This window comes from Dipodomys ordii, unplaced genomic scaffold (assembly GCF_000151885.1).
Source record: "Dipodomys ordii isolate 6190 unplaced genomic scaffold, Dord_2.0 Scaffold230, whole genome shotgun sequence".
NCBI lineage: Eukaryota > Metazoa > Chordata > Mammalia > Rodentia > Heteromyidae > Dipodomys > Dipodomys ordii.
This window is the reverse complement of record NW_012267446.1, coordinates 495,285-511,076: the sequence shown is the minus strand read 5'-3', so window position 1 is coordinate 511,076 and position 15,792 is coordinate 495,285. Positions and strand designations below refer to the sequence as shown.

Genomic DNA, 15,792 nt, shown 5'->3' with positions numbered 1-15,792 from the left:
TTACATTTGCTAAGCCCTTCCTCATAAATATATAGAGCCAGATCACAGAACCAGCCACCATGATGAACTCTGTGCAGAGCAGGACCCTATGCTGTGACCTTGGTTTCACTTCTATTATGAGGAACCTATAGAGAAGACAGGTAGGGAGAAATGGACAGAGCTGGAACCACACAGTTGTCCAAGTAGGAACAAAAATTCCTGGAGCACTTAGGACATGACAGGGACACAGAAGAGCAAGACCCATCCATACACCCACAGCTACCAGGATCCTCAGTGTGCAGGCCTGCTGTGTTCCCAGAAAGTCATCCATCATAGAACATCTCTGTCTAACAGTGGACCATCACAATATGTTGATAGGTGCAGTCTGATGGTCAATGGTATGCAAACACTGAAGATGTTCAAGGTTCAGAGTGAAAATGTTCAATTGGATATGTGCATTGACGTTGAATTATTGATGTGTAATGATTGAATTCAGGGAGACTGTTGGCAACACCTGCAGCAGTAAATAAATTCATTGATCTCTTCTGGATGCTTGCGCATGTGCAGTTGGCATGAAAACCTGAATGGGTCATTTCACCAAACTTCTGTGTCTCCCTTGGCCCTAGGTTGTGAGCCTTCCTGTCCTCATCTTTGATGGTGCTCCGATAACTCTGACTGGGCATTTGTTGGCCATGGCACTCTATGACAATTTGACCTTCACATGGTATCTTCTTGTGTCATCCATTCCCATCATCCCTAGTAATTCTTGATTTTGTGTGCTTTTTTTTCTTTTCAACTGTTTGCTTTCACAAAAGTTTGTGAACAACTCAGCAAGAAATGAATCCATCCCTGGAGTTTCATTATCTACAGTCTTTGATGAAATCATGGTCCTGAGGGTGTGAAGAGGAAGATGGTACACATGTTTTCTCACTTGAGTTTTGACCTTTAAGTCGGACCCCTGATGCAGAGCCAGAGGGCAGAACGGGCTCTGTATTCCTCTAGGACAGTGGAGGCCTTCCAGGTAACAAGAAGCCGAAAAAACTGAAGATCCATTTAGACACCTGCCTGACACAGAAATCAGAGTCTGCATCCAGAATCACAGCTCCCGGTCACAGCAGCAACAATGTTCCCTGTGGCTCTGACACTGCTTGTCCTCCAGCATCCACACCTGGTCAGTTCCTCTGAAGACGGCAGACAGATTTGCACAGAGAAATCTGTGACACGCAGCAGGGGAGATATGGTCATTGCTGGATTTTACCACCTCTATTCTTGGGAATTGTTCGTTCAAAACTTGAATGACCCTACCCTGCAGCAACAGAACATTCAGTAAGTGATTTCTTGGGTTTTCTTAAATTTTGAATTTTCTCTTTGTGTTACAGTCAGAGGTGGGGGAAGTTTGGACACAATCAGTGATGTGCTCTGCATCTTCTACACTGCCCTCACTACAACAGCTCTACTTCATTTCAGATTTTCCTGATGAATATTTTTCTTTCATCCAAGGGAACAGAGTTTTCTGTCTGTCTTCCATTCCACTCCCCTGTCCCAGGTTGCTGTCCTGACCACCCCACCATCACTGCTACTCAGGGTCAATGAGGTGACCAAGAGTCCATATGAAGACACTAAAGCACAATGTCCCCATTCATAGGGCAAAGGTCAGGTAATCTTCAATCAATTCTCTTCTTTATACTTTTTAAAACAGGACCAATGTTTGGACCTCCTTCAGGGCAATTTTTCTTAGGGTAGACATGCAGTTTCTGCTTCTGGGGTTATTGCATGTCAGCAAAGCTCTGGGAATGGGGAGCTGCTGGACAGATCAAAAATAAGAGATCCAAGAAATGTTTGATTTTTTACCCTTAACTAATGAAAGTAAGCATCTGCCCTGATGTCCATGTCTTGGCCTGTCTCCTATGTCATTCCCTGAAGCTTTGCTTCCATTCCTTGTTCTCCAACATCTTTCCAGGCTTATTTATTTTTCCCTGCTCATAACTTCCTAAACTAGATTTGAATGTTTTCTTTATATATATATATATTTGTCAGTACTATATTTGAATGTTTTCTTTATATATATATTGTCAGTAATGGGGCTTGAACTCTGGGCTTGGATGCTGTCCCTGTGCTATTCAGCTTAAGGCAAGCGCTCTACTGCTTGGGCCACAGTGCCACTTCCAATTTTCTACTGGTTTATTGTAGATAAGTCTCGTGGACTCTTCTGCCCTGGCTGGCTTTGATCCCTGATCCTCAGTAGCTAGGATAACAGGCATGAGCAAAGGTGCCTGTTTTTTCATATGTTTTATACACACTTTCATTCATGCTTTTGACCCAGGTGAGCTCAATATTTTCAGATCTACAGAATTCTCTGTAAACTATGGAAGTCATGGATAAATCTTCTCAGACAAATTGTGTGGAAACACCCTGTATGGGGTTTGTTCAGGAGAGGTGTTTGTTCCATGAGAGATTTGTGAGGGTTATTGAAGCAACTGAACATGGTTAGGAAGTGAGTGAGAAAGATGGGGCTCATGGACAAACCTAGGATTATAAACGTACCCCTATGGGAGTTGGGAGATGTCAGAGCTATCTTCTTCTCTTCTCTGTCCATTCTCTAATTGAGGTGTGTGTGTGTGTGTGTGTGTGTGTGTGTGTGTGTGTGTGTGTGCCTGTGCATGCATGTTCACACACACTCTGGTACTCAAGTGTCATCTCAACTCCTGATGGGTGTCCCTTAGCATTTTTTCTCTCATGGCTGGCACTTGACCCAAAGCTCTGCTACCAGTTTCTTTTCTTATTGTGAAAATACTGTATAGAAGGGTTACAATCACATGGGCAAGATAATGAGTACATTTCTTATCAAGCATTGTTGCCTCCTCCTTTGTTATCCCCTTCCCATCCCTACCCATCTCCCACCCCACCAACTCCCCACCCTACCCCCACCCAAACAAAGATATAAATTTAGTTTTTTGACATAATGACTTTTGCATCTCATTGTTGCAATGGGTCCACCTGTATCCCTATTTAAACATTTTTTCCCTTCCCATCCACAAATAATACCAACAACAAATACAGTGAAAGCAGGGGTTATACCGTGGGGGAGGGACATGCAAAGCAACAAAGAAATCATCTTATAAATATGTTTGAAACAATCGAATCAAAGAAAAAACATTTGATTATGTATCTTGGGGTTCATTTCACCTAACATCAATTTATCTGATCTTTTCTGCTTCTCTCAGACCTTTACTAGTTTTTGCAAATAAGGGAAACCATGGGAACTATGTTTCTTTGGGCCTGGCTTACTTCACTTAATATAATTTTTTCTAAGTCTTTCCATTTCCTAACAAATAGGGCAATGTCATTCTTTCTGATGGAGGCATAGAATTCCATTGCATATACATACCACATTTTCTTGATCCATTCATCTACTGAGGGGCATCTGGGATGGTTCCATATCTTAGCTATGGTAAATAATGCTGCAATAAACATAGTTTTACTTATTGTGCATACTTGTGCTTAATATGGTCTTGTTTGTGATCATTCGGGTAAATGCCCAAAAGTGGGATTGCTGGGACGTAAGGGAGCTTTATGTGGAGTATTTTGAGGAACCTCTTTACTACTTTCCAAAGTGATTGAACAAGTTTACACTCCCACCTTCTGTCCACATCCCCTCCAGCATCGTTGTTATTAGAGGTCTTGATTATAGCCATTCTAATTGGTGTGAGGTGGTATCTCAATGTTGTTTTGATTTGCATTTCTTTTATGACTAGATAGTTTGAGATTTTCTTCATGTGTCTTTTTGACATCCTTCTTTCCTCTTCAGAGAAGTTTCTCTTTAAGTCTTTAGCCCACTTATTTATTGGGAAGTTGTTTCTTTGAGAATTTGTTATTGCGGGATTTAATTTTTGAGTTCCAAGTGTAATTTAGCTAGAGACCCTTGTCTGTTGTATGACTAGTGAAGATCTACTCGCAATCTGTGGGCTTTCTATTGATCTTGCTAGCTATGTCCTTCGCCATGCAGAAGCTCTGCAATTTCATGCAATCCAGTTTGTCCAATCTTTCTTTGATTTGTTGTGTTTTTGGGTCTCTTATGAAAATTTCGGTCTGTTCCAACAAGACTTAGGATTTCTCCTATTCTGTCCTGTAATGTTTTCAGAGTGTCTGCTTTGATTCTGGGATCTTTGATCCATTTGGAATTGATTCTGGTGTAGGGTGATATACAAGGATTTTCTACTACCAGTTTCTGTGGGATTGCTTGCACATAAGTGTGTCACAGACATTCCTGCCCAAAGTGAGCAAAAAACATAATTTTCCAATCTCAGCCTGCTTAGTAGTTATAATTACAGACCTGAGCCACCAGTTACTAATTCATATTTAGTATTACTTACATGCAAGCTGTCAAGCCTCAGTTACATTGTACACAAGGACATCAGCAAACATCCATGAGAGTTGAGATTGTCTCTATGAGAATTTCCCCAAAATGATTCTATTGAATGCTAGGAGAACTCATCTTTCTGCAACATTCTTGATTCATATTGGCATGTGATACAATCTGGCCTTCGAAATGTCTCAGAATTAGCCCAGTCTGCCTGGTCTGGCTTTGTGCCTGTCTTTCCAGAAATTCCAGGCAGACTTCAGTGTTCCTGAGTCTATAGTGACTTCCACAATGGCTCCACTAGAGAGAGCACAGGCCTTGAGGGAAGTGAGCTGTGAGGTGATATGATAAACCATTTCAGTACCAGAGAAAACCAAAGGCAATTTTGATGACAAATACTCTGTGGTTCTAAAACCCTCAAGAGAATCCTAATGAGTTGTGGATCCAAATATGCCTGCTCCTGGGTGCAAAGGGGACCCATATGCCTCATCCACAGGGAATGGCCTTGTGAGTGGATTCTGCCTAGCAGTGGCAAGATCTGTGTGCGGGAACAGGCCTTAGTCACAGCTGTGGCCACCAGAACTCTATTACACCTGGAATACCAACCAAAGGGTAACCAAAACAGATGAAGGTTAATGAAGTTTTCCTCTAAAAGTAGGGACTCTTCACTTGGAATCCATGACTTTGATCACAGAAGAAGAAATTCTAGACAAGTCTCAACGGTAAGAAAATGTGGCAGAGCTTTACAGAGTAAGAAAACAAACAAGAAAGCAGGTAGACAAACAGGAAACAGAAAGGCAAAGACACACTCTAACTGAAGAGAGACACACAGCTCTTGGGTTGTCAGGGGTATTCATATGGTAAAGGCAGGAGGTTTGATTTCAAAGTTACACAAACATAGGTTTCTCACCTTTGCTCTAATCACTCCTAGTGTTACACTTTCTGAGTTTCTGTATGCTTTGGCCATTCTTTACAGATGTTTATCCTTGAGGGAAGGAAGGTGTGCTGTTGACAATATTTGGGGTAGAACATTGCTTAAGTATGGGGGAGCATCTTGGAAGGAAGGTATATACCCTACAAGACAACTGCTAATTCATATGAGAAATGCATCTCTCAGGAAGCAATGCAACCTGTCGTCTCTCTTTGAAGTAAAGATAGTAGCCCTGTGTTTCTAAATCACATGGTTCCGTCTTGCCTTCTCTAGGACTCATTTTTTTTCCTTCATTTATCCAGCATCTTTTTGTGCTCAATGACTTTGGTCCGTTACTATTAAAATATGTAGATGGATGAGTAGCTCTCTATTTGCTGTAAGCTTCCCATACCTCATTTTTAACTAACCTTTTCTACTCCATTTTCCCCTAAATAACTTCATTCCCTTAATATTAAGAGAAGTAGATGGACAAGCTTTAGGCTTGAGTTTTTGAATTCCTGGCATGCATTAACCACGCCTCATTTTCCATAGTCTATCCTGCCTGAGTACAGCATCCTCACTCCATTGCAATCAAGACCAAATCAGTGCTAAGTGAGCACTAACATCCACCCAGGTAGTATGTGGTAGAAGTGGGCTTATGGGCCAAGATGGCCACACCATACACAATTAGTGATAGCTAGAATAGAATTCAGACTGTCTGGTAGTAGATGAGTTTCCCAGGTTCTAAGGTGATTATAGAGCTCTGCCATAGTTTGTCCTAGTTATGTAGTCATGGCAAAGTTCTAGTACTAACACCTGGCACACACTACCTGTGGGCCAATATCACCATCTTACTTCCCTCTCCTACCCATGACAAGTGGGATGGAGAAACATGCTGTGCCAAAGCACCTCGGTAAGGTGTGTAAAGGAAACCAAAATCTGGCACAGGTGTCTGACGCCTATAATCCTAGCTACTTAGGAGCCTGAGATCTGAGGACCAGGGTTCAAACCCAGCCCAGGCAGGAAAGTCTATGACACTTTTATCTCCAATAAAACATAAGAAACCCTGAAGTGGCACTGTGCCTCAAGAGTTAGAGAGCTAGTCTTAAGCTGAAGACTTCAGGGTCGTAACCCAGGCCCAGAGTTCAAGCCCCACACTGGCAAAAAAAAAGGAAGCCACAGGGACATCTTTGTGAATACCACCATCCACTCAGGCTATCTAGCATCCAGAAAGCCCAAACTGACATGTGGATACACTGAAGCCACACTCTAGCTTGTGCTGCTATAGACCAATGAACACTGCATTCCTAGAGAGACTTATGTTTCTGCCTGATGCCATCTTGAGCACTGTCCTTCTAGGGCAGTGGTCCCTGAGATGATTCACTGAGCAACAAGACTGGGACTGACCAGATGACAACAGAGTCACACAGCAACAGTGGCTTCACCAGGTTAAGCAGGAAGACAGGTGTCATCCTACTCTACCCATGGTGGAAACTGATGGAAATGGCATTTGGATCTGCCTCAGGGACCTTCCAACGCATCCTGAAAGATTCCAATGGAAGCTGGGGTGTCATGACCAAAGAGTGCCTCTAGTTTATTCTGTATTTTGGGACCAACCATGACATGCCTGACAAAGGGTTCGAAGAAAAACCCTGACCCACTCTTATGCCATGCTCACTAGGAGATTGTTTCCCATACCTACTGTCGTTCACAAGATTGGAGGAGGGAGGTTGTGGCAGTGTCTTCCTTCTCTGTCCTGAACCAGTTCCAGAGGCACAATCTAAATGTCTGAACCCAAGATTAGAGACTATAAGCACTTCCCCAGCACTGGTATCAGTGTATGGGGATAGTGCTGAGATTTAATTTTAATTCTCTCACTTCCTACAATGTCAGAGGGTTTCTGTACATAATGAGCTATAATGCTGGTGATGGGGAGGGACATGGAGATGGCTTCTTCCCCCTTTTCTCACACATCCTTTTCTGTTGTTTGTTCTACTAGAGAAGTATCCTCCAGTCCATACTCCCTGAGTCTCGTCTGTTCTTTGTTGGGTGAGGCAATCTTCATGTTCTAGCTTCCTGGGCTGCCATTTTGCTCTGCTTCTGGGGAATCCCCTTGAATGATGACATTCTCCGAGTCAGCTTAGTGTGCCTCTACCACATCAAATGAATTTTGTACTTCTGTGTTTTCTTTAATTTCATCACAAGGCAAGATTTACTTCTTTTCAGAAGGACATACCATTGGCAAGCAAGAACAGACACAGGGCAGCAGTGCATTCTTATTTACTCCTAACACAGCAGGCAGTGCCTCTCTGCTCATACTGGTTGAACTCAGATGGACAATCTGTTGCCAATTGGAATCTATTTCTTAAGAGTTTTTCCATATGCACAGCTAATTCAAGGTACTTAATGATTTGGGATGTGAGCTGGTCATGCTCCTATATCCCAACATTCAGCAATGTTTTTCACATATCCATACGGGACAGCGAGGAAAAGTCACCTTACTCATTCCCCTCACCCTCTCTCTCTCTCTGAAATCTCAGAAGAATAGTCATCTCGTGTATCCTGATCAAGGCCTGTTCAGGAACTCTCCCAATTCTAAGAACTTTTCTTAGACTCCAAATTAGATCCCATTGGATCTACACATACTACTGTGTGTAGAAATCAGCATTTGATTCAACAAAATCCTGAGATTCACAGTTAATCATTTGTAATACTCATATATCTACCCAAATTTTGTGATTTCTGTGCAGGATCAACTTAAAGAAATACCAATTACTTTTCACCCTGCTGCTGGCTGTGGAGGACATCAACAAGAATCCCCATCTGCTATCCAACATGACTCTGGGGTTTGAGATCTATAGTGCACATTACTCAGGGAGTGATCTGTTAGAGGATCCTCTCACTTGGTTGTCTGGGAAGAATAAAAACAGCCCTAATTACAGCTGCAGAAGAGACAGCAAAGCTATAGCTGCACTCACAGGAACCCCAAGCACATTTGTCCCAATAGGGACACTGCTGGACATCTACAAACTTCCACAGGTGAGTCTGGGAGAGGTGGGCAGATGTGAAGCCATATCTACAGTGACTATCCTCGACAGGCTGAAGAGGAGGTGGTATCACAAACCCTTCCAAATGCATAATCTCACAGGGAGAAGCCTCCAAAAGTGGGTGGGACATACACGTTTTCATTGCTGCAAATAAAAGGAGGGGTGTTGAGAGGAAAGGATGGCCCAAAGCTCTGAGCCTTATCTGTACACGTCTACAAAGAGCTCAGAACATGGGAGATGACTTTGCAAATCGGATAAGCAAACGCTTGTTCCCATCACTGCACTGCCAGTTGTTGTGTCGTTCACATCAGGACTAAGATTTGCCTATGATCACCTTCTTCCTGATGTTGTGTTCATTTGTTCCCTGTAGTTCAACTTTGGGTCTTTTGATCCTCTCCTGAGTGACCATGGAACGTTTGGTACTGTCTATCAGATGGCTGCCAAGGACTCAGGTCTAGCCCTGGCTATGGTCTCTTTGATGGTTCATTTCAGCTGGACCTGGGTGGGACTGTTCATCACTGAAGACAACTATGGTATGTGGTTCCTCTCAGAATTGAGAGAAGAGATGGACAAGAGTAGAGTCTGTTTTGCATTTGAGAACATAATCACTTACAGTGTCCTTTCTGATTTATCAAATGATCTATTGATGCAGCACCAGCTAATGGATTTATCAACCAATGTGATTGTCATTTATGGGGACAGCAAATTTCTACTAAGCTTTATTCTTAAATTTAGGCACATTTTAATTACAGGCAAAGTCTGGGTCCTGAACTCACCCTATGATGATGTGACTATTTCTAAGAGACATTTTCTCATTGACCCTTTCCATGCACCTCTTATCTTCTCTCACCATCATAGAAGCACTTCTGGGTTCACCAATTTTATTCTCAAAGAGACTTACTCCAAGAACTCAAGAAATAACTCCCTTCCCATGTCATGGATTCAGTCTGTTTATTGTGTCCTGATTAAGTCTGACTGTAGAGACTTGGGGCACTGTTCATACAATGCCACACTGCATTGGTTGCTAAGGCACATTTTTGACATGACCATGTCCGAAGAGAGTTACAATATCTACAACGCTGTGTATGCTGTGGCCCATGCCCTCCAACAGGTGTTTCTTCATTACATGGAAGAGCCACAAGTGCACAATGGGCAACCCAGGGAATTTCTCTCTTCACAGGTAATGACTTTGCTTTTGGGTGACCTACTCTAGGCATGCAGACTTTCTATAGAAGCTTTCATAGCAAATGGAACCAGGTCGTCTGGCTCCACTTTGGAAAACACAAGGGACTCTAGGCCTGTTGTGCTCTCCATGAAGTGACTATCGATATCTGAAGACAATGTTCTTGAAGAACCCTTCATCCGTGACAAGGAAGTGCTGTGTCTACTTTCCCCATCCTCACTATGTGTGGAAAAAGCCATCCCTTTTCAATAGGATATATTCAAATTCTCCCTGTACCTTTTTAAAATAACAGATCAAAGGTGAATAATTCCTGAAAACCTAATATTGTTTGGACACAAGTGGCTCACAGCTGTGGCTCACTCCTGATTACAATTAACCACCAAGTAGCGAGAGGGGGAGCTGTGACTCAATGGATAGAATGATTACTTTGAAAAGAACCAAAAAAAAAAAAACACCTCAAGTTTAGTACCTATGCTCTGAAGGCAAAACACAGGGAAGCATACACACACACACACACACACACACACACACACACACACACACACACACACACAGAACTAAGTCTTGCATAAGGTAATCTTTCATAGTTGTCAAAAATATTCTATGGTTCTACTTAGTTTGTTATTTACCTATATTTCAGACTGATTCTCTGATCTCAATCACAAAATAAGTGATTGGAATGCACTTTATAATACTATAATGTATAATATATTATATATATAATAATTATATATATAATAATTATATAAAAATTCATTATTTGGTCGGATGTGGCTGGAGTTACATTCCCTTGAAATTGAGTTCCTGCTTCCCATCCTGGATACCCAGGTTTTAGAAATTGGTAGCACTTTAGTCTCCTGTGGGCCTGCATTTGATACAGTTGGTTGGATTCCTGTGGTGTGTGTGAATCAGGGGATGGGAATGAAGAGTAATCCATTGTTCTGAGGTTCTGTGATAACTCTGGGTAGTGCTTCACCATACTGTAATGTGTCCCTTTTAGCTGCATCCCTTTTTGAAGAAGATCCAGTTTACCAATCCTGTTGGGGACCAAGTGGTTTTGAATGAGGAAACTAAATTGGAGGCAGAGTATGACATTAAGAGCTTTTGGAATTTTCCAGAAGGTCTGGGACAAAAGGTGAAAGTTGGCGAGTTTTCTCCATCTAGGCCACATGGTCAACAACTGATTTTGTTTGAAAATCTGATAGAGTGGCCAATAGGAATTACCAAGGTGGGTCATTCTACATTTTTCGCTCTCTCCTTTTTTTAAAAAAAATATTATTACTAGGAAGTTGTTGTAGAAAGAGCTTACAGTTCCCTAAGTCAGGTTATGATTATAATGCTTGTAGACAATGTCACCACATCCTTATTTCTTCCCCAGGGTTGGTCTTTTCTAACCATAATGCCATGATCTATGTATAAATGAGCAATAAGCTTATGCTGTTTTAAAGCTTGTTCAATAAAACTTTGTCTTAGTGGTGTACATTTTAAATTTTCTGTTTCTCGAATTTTCTTGCTAACAGATTCATGGAGGACACAGGGAAACAATTTCATTACCAATATGTTGTGCTATGTTTGCATATTGAATATCATAAAGGTGAATGACACCTGGGAATCATTATTCCAGCATTGTGACCAAATATCTGAGGGAATCAAATTAGAAGGCAGAAAGGGTTGCTTTGTTTCTGCCTGTAGATGTCAGACCACGGTTGGGAAGATTGTTGCTTCTGAGTCTGTGGTGAGACAGGATGTAATGAAAAGAGCATCTGCCAGTAAAATCCACCCACTTCCTGACAGCTAGAAAGCCAAGAGAGATGTGAATGGCCCTGGGTACAGCAGCACCTCCAAAGCAATTAGCTATGCTTTAGAGTCTGGGTTTGAAGTTTCCCTGAATGATTTCCTCTGTTCACATCACCTGAATTCAAGAATGGGATGCAGGATTAACTCCCATTTCCTAATTTCCTAGAATTAATGTCCATCAGTTCAAGGCTCCATGACTTCCCGATAGCATGAGGGGCTGAGTGTCGAGGCCCTACATGTTCTTCAGCTCATGTCAGATGAAACTGTAGGAAGGTTCAGTCTCAATTCATTAGCTGTGTGTATAGAAAGATTATGTGTTTTGATGATCTTTTCCCCTAAACCACTGGAGTGTCTCAGATGTTAAGTAAAAGGATAAATGGGCACTAACCTTCATCTGAATATTCTCAGACTCCTCAGTCTGTCTGCACTGATAGCTGTGGTCCTGGATTCAGGAAGGCCTCTCTGGAGGGAAATGCTACCTGTTGCTTTGATTGCACTCCTTGCCCAAAGAATGAGATTTCTAATATGACAGGTGAGTCTGTACAGAGAAATTCCCCATCTCTCTTTCCTAAACTTCAGTCCATGCAAGCCAGTGGAGTAATCTGCAGTAACATGTCAGGAACACGCATGCACCTTCACACAGAGTTCCACGGTTACCATTAACCATACTTCTCCTAAGAAGAAACAACCCACTGTCCCTCTATTACATATCTGATTGTATTTTCTAATCTATTACAGGCTTCATCTTGAGAATACACCTGCTCCCCTCTCCTCAGTCACATTTTTTTCTTTAAAGAATAAAACACCCATGGTTTCCCTTATTTGCAATAACTAGTATATATCTAGGACAAGCGGAAAAGGTCAAAAGCTATGTATAAATGATCATATAAGTTGATGTTAAGGGAAATGAACACCAAGATAGGGACGCAAGTGGTTTTTTTTCTTTTTTTAATTTATTTATAATGTACGATGTGATTGTTTTTATTTCTTTGGTATGTTCCTTCCCTATGGTCTAACACCTGTTTTCACTGTAGTGGATTCCAGTGCCCTGCATCTTGTATATATATTTATCTAATTTGGGGAGGGGAAGGTAAAAACAAACTGCTTAAATAGGAATTGAGGTTGACACATTGTAACCATGAGATGTACAAGACACTATATTAAAAAATATCTTTACAACTTTCACGGCGGGGGGAGTACTTGGGGAGGTGGAGAAAGAAGTGATGGTAGGGGAAAACAAAGGAGGAGGCAGCAATGCTGGATAGGAAATGTACTCATTACCTTACTCATATAACTGTAACTATTCTGTACAGTATTTTTACAATAAAAAACATAAAAAACAACTGAGGGAGAGTAATGCATACACTAATGATACAAGGGGCTTTGCTATGATTACTCCATGTCTGACACTGGCACTAGCCTGACTAGCAATTCTTCAAATTTAAAAGATTCAGAAGTAGTTTACCATATCCATTTCATTTCTCTTCTTCCTCCTCCAGCTGATCTTTCCCAGACCCTATCATGTCAGTGGAGGAGCATTGTTCTTGGCACAGATCAAATGTTCAGGAAGTCTGTGTTTGGTGTAAGGAGTAGGTTGAGGTTTGGATTAGACCCTCTTATACAAAGTGAAGTGGTTGAGCTGATTCTCTGTTCCTCATTATTTCTTGAATGAGTAGCAGAGTACCAGAGTTGTATGACCTGTCAAGAATGCTTCACATAATACTGGTAATTATATATTACACCTGTAATCCAAGCGACTCAGGCAGTTGAGATTTGAGGATGGAGCTTTGGTGTAATGGTGGGCAGGAAACTCAGTAAGAATATTTCCCAACATTAAGCACCAAAAGAGTTGGAATTTGAGCTGTGGCTCAAGTGATAGAGTGGTAGTTTTGAGAATGAATACGTGGGAAAAGGTCCCATGGCCAGAGTTCAAGCACTGGAGGAAAGACAGACAGATGGAAGGAAGGAAGGAACAGCTAGGGAGGGAGGGAGGGAGAGAAAGAGGGAGGAAGGGAGGGAGGGAGAGAAGGAAGGAAGGAAGGAAAGAGAGAGACGAACATAAAAAAGAGAAAAGGAGGAGAGGAAGAAGAAATGTGAGAAAGTTTTCATGTGAAAGCATTTTGATATAGAGAGTTACGTTATTGGTATTGAACTCAATACAGGTCATTGGTGAATCAGGGAAAATGGGCTAGCTACTTGATTGAAGGGCCTGAGAGGAAACACAAATACTGAACACACACAAATAGTGATTCTCACTCCTCAGCAGACATGGAGCAGTGTGTTAGGTGTGCAGATCATCAGTTTGCCAACACCCAGAGAAACCTCTGCCTGATGAAAACTGAGATCTTCCTTGCTTATGAAGACCCCTTGGGCCTGGCCCTGGCCTGCACAGCTCTCTGCTGCACTGCACTCACAGCTGCTGTTCTTGGGGTGTTTATCAAGCACCAAGACACCCCCATTGTCAAGGCCAATAACTGGACCCTCAGCTACATCCTGCTCATCTCCCTCATCTGCTGCTTCTTCTGCTCCTTGCTCTTCCTTGGCCGTCCCCACACAGCCTCCTGCATCCTCCAGCATACCATATTCGCAGTGGTCTTCACTGTGGCTGTCTCCACGGTCCTGGCCAAGACCATCACTGTGGTTCTGGCTTTCACTCTCACTGCTCCAGGGAGAAGCACGAGGCAGTGGCTGCTGTTCTGGGTCCCTAACTTCCTCATCGCCTTCTGCACTCTCATCCAGGTGACCCTCTGTGGCCTCTGGATTGGAATCTCTCCTCCCTTTGTGGACACAGATGCACAATCTGAACATGGCCACATCATCATCCTGTGCAACATGGGCTCTCTCACTGCCTTCTATTGTGTCCTGGGATATCTTGGCTCTCTGGCCCTGGCCAGCTTCACTATGGCTTTTCTGGCCAGAAACCTGCCTGACACCTTCAATGATGCCAAATTCCTGACTTTCAGCATGCTGGTGTTCTGCAGTGTGTGGCTCGCCTTCCTGTCTGTCTACCACAGCACCAAGGGGAAGGTCATGGTGGCCGTGGAGGTCTTCTCCATTTTGGCCTCCAGTGCAGGCCTCCTAGGCTGCATCTTTGCCCCCAAGTGCTACATCATCCTGATAAGACCTGAGAGAAATTCTTTCTCCAGGTTCAGGGAGAGATCACGTTCTAGAAGAAACAAACATTAAGATAAACATAACTGTTGCCTAGAATGATCAGAGGCTCTGAGAACAATCTATACCAATTTCAGGCACCTCTTAGTTTAATGTGAGGAATTCTTTGAACAAAGCAGTTACTCTTATTCATTTTTCTGGTTATGTTAGAGTCATAGCACATTTCCAACAAGACCTCCTATGTTTGCATTCTAACTTGGATATTTTATGCTTCCTCCAGTGTAATCTGTCTTTTATATTATCATACTTCCTAATGAGTACATTATCTACTGTGCTTTTTCCATTCTCTTTCCTGTCTCAATTATTCTTCCTACCTATCCTATATCACTGCTTGAATATCACTGTATTGCTAAGCTACTGGTATAGAAAGTTATGTTGTTGAACATTTCCATGCTTCATTATGGTAACTCAAGTCCATTCTCTGACCTAGCTGTATATTTCTGTTCACATCTTTTCTATTTTGCTATATTACTGAGTGTATTTTACTGGAAATTTTCTCATTCTCTCTCTTCTTTCTTTAAGAATTTTAGAGCAAGATGTTAATCTGTGGCAGTTTCCTACAGGAATCTATGAATGTATTTTTTAAGGAAGAAATGCAAGTGGACCAACATAACTACAGTTGTCCAAATGAGCAGCTGCAGCAATAGTTTGCTTTTTGGTCATTATTTCTCATTGAAATCCAAAGATACAGAGTACATAATTGGGCAAGCAGAGCCTTGTCATCCCAGTCCCTAACAATCTTCAATATTAATGGATGGAGAAATGGAATAATTTATAAGAGAAAAAGCTCCCCAAAAGAGGACAAAAACATCAGATAGGCTCAGACTTCAAAACTCTCAATGATCTTTACAATTCTATGAGAACAAGAATGATTCAGAAGGGTCCCTAAGAAATCAGAAATGTTGAGGAGCTTGAAGTAGGTATATTGTCAGGCCACCACCGCATTGTACAGCCAGGAGGAGTCCAATGGACAAACAAGCACATGTCTCTGAGTCCAGAGATCTTGATGTCATTCAATGCTGTAGCTGGGGGTCAGTGGAGTGACGTCACCCACACATGCATGTAGAGATACACACAGTGCTGTCTCTAATTCTGCTGGGCCATGGCTGGAAAACAGAAAAGCATCTGTACAGAGACAGAAATGTCTGGAAGCCAAACAGATTATCTCACTTACAATGACACAAAGATGAGAGTGCTCACTGTTCTGTATAGGTGCTCATTTAATGATTGCTATTTTTGGACAAGTATGTATTCAACACAGGGGCATTGAGGAATTTTGCTATAATAAAGCTTTAACGGGAACCAAAACAGTCTAACTAACAAAACTAATGAGTGTTAGACTACC

At 42.0% G+C, this 15,792-nt stretch overlaps 1 protein-coding gene across 1 annotated transcript in view; it reads left to right on the top strand.

Annotated features, from left to right (window-relative positions):
• LOC106000620 (vomeronasal type-2 receptor 116-like) overlaps positions 1–14,462 on the top strand; it is a 38,499-nt gene extending 24,037 nt beyond the window's left edge. The window contains exons 2-8 of the mRNA XM_013035902.1: positions 930–1,000; positions 1,139–1,305; positions 8,000–8,288; positions 8,667–9,476; positions 10,480–10,707; positions 11,685–11,808; positions 13,540–14,462. Coding sequence (XP_012891356.1) covers positions 930–1,000; positions 1,139–1,305; positions 8,000–8,288; positions 8,667–9,476; positions 10,480–10,707; positions 11,685–11,808; positions 13,540–14,462 — 2,612 coding nt within the window. The remainder of the gene's footprint in view (positions 1–929; positions 1,001–1,138; positions 1,306–7,999; positions 8,289–8,666; positions 9,477–10,479; positions 10,708–11,684; positions 11,809–13,539) is intronic.
• The last annotated feature ends 1,330 nt before the right edge of the window (positions 14,463–15,792 follow it).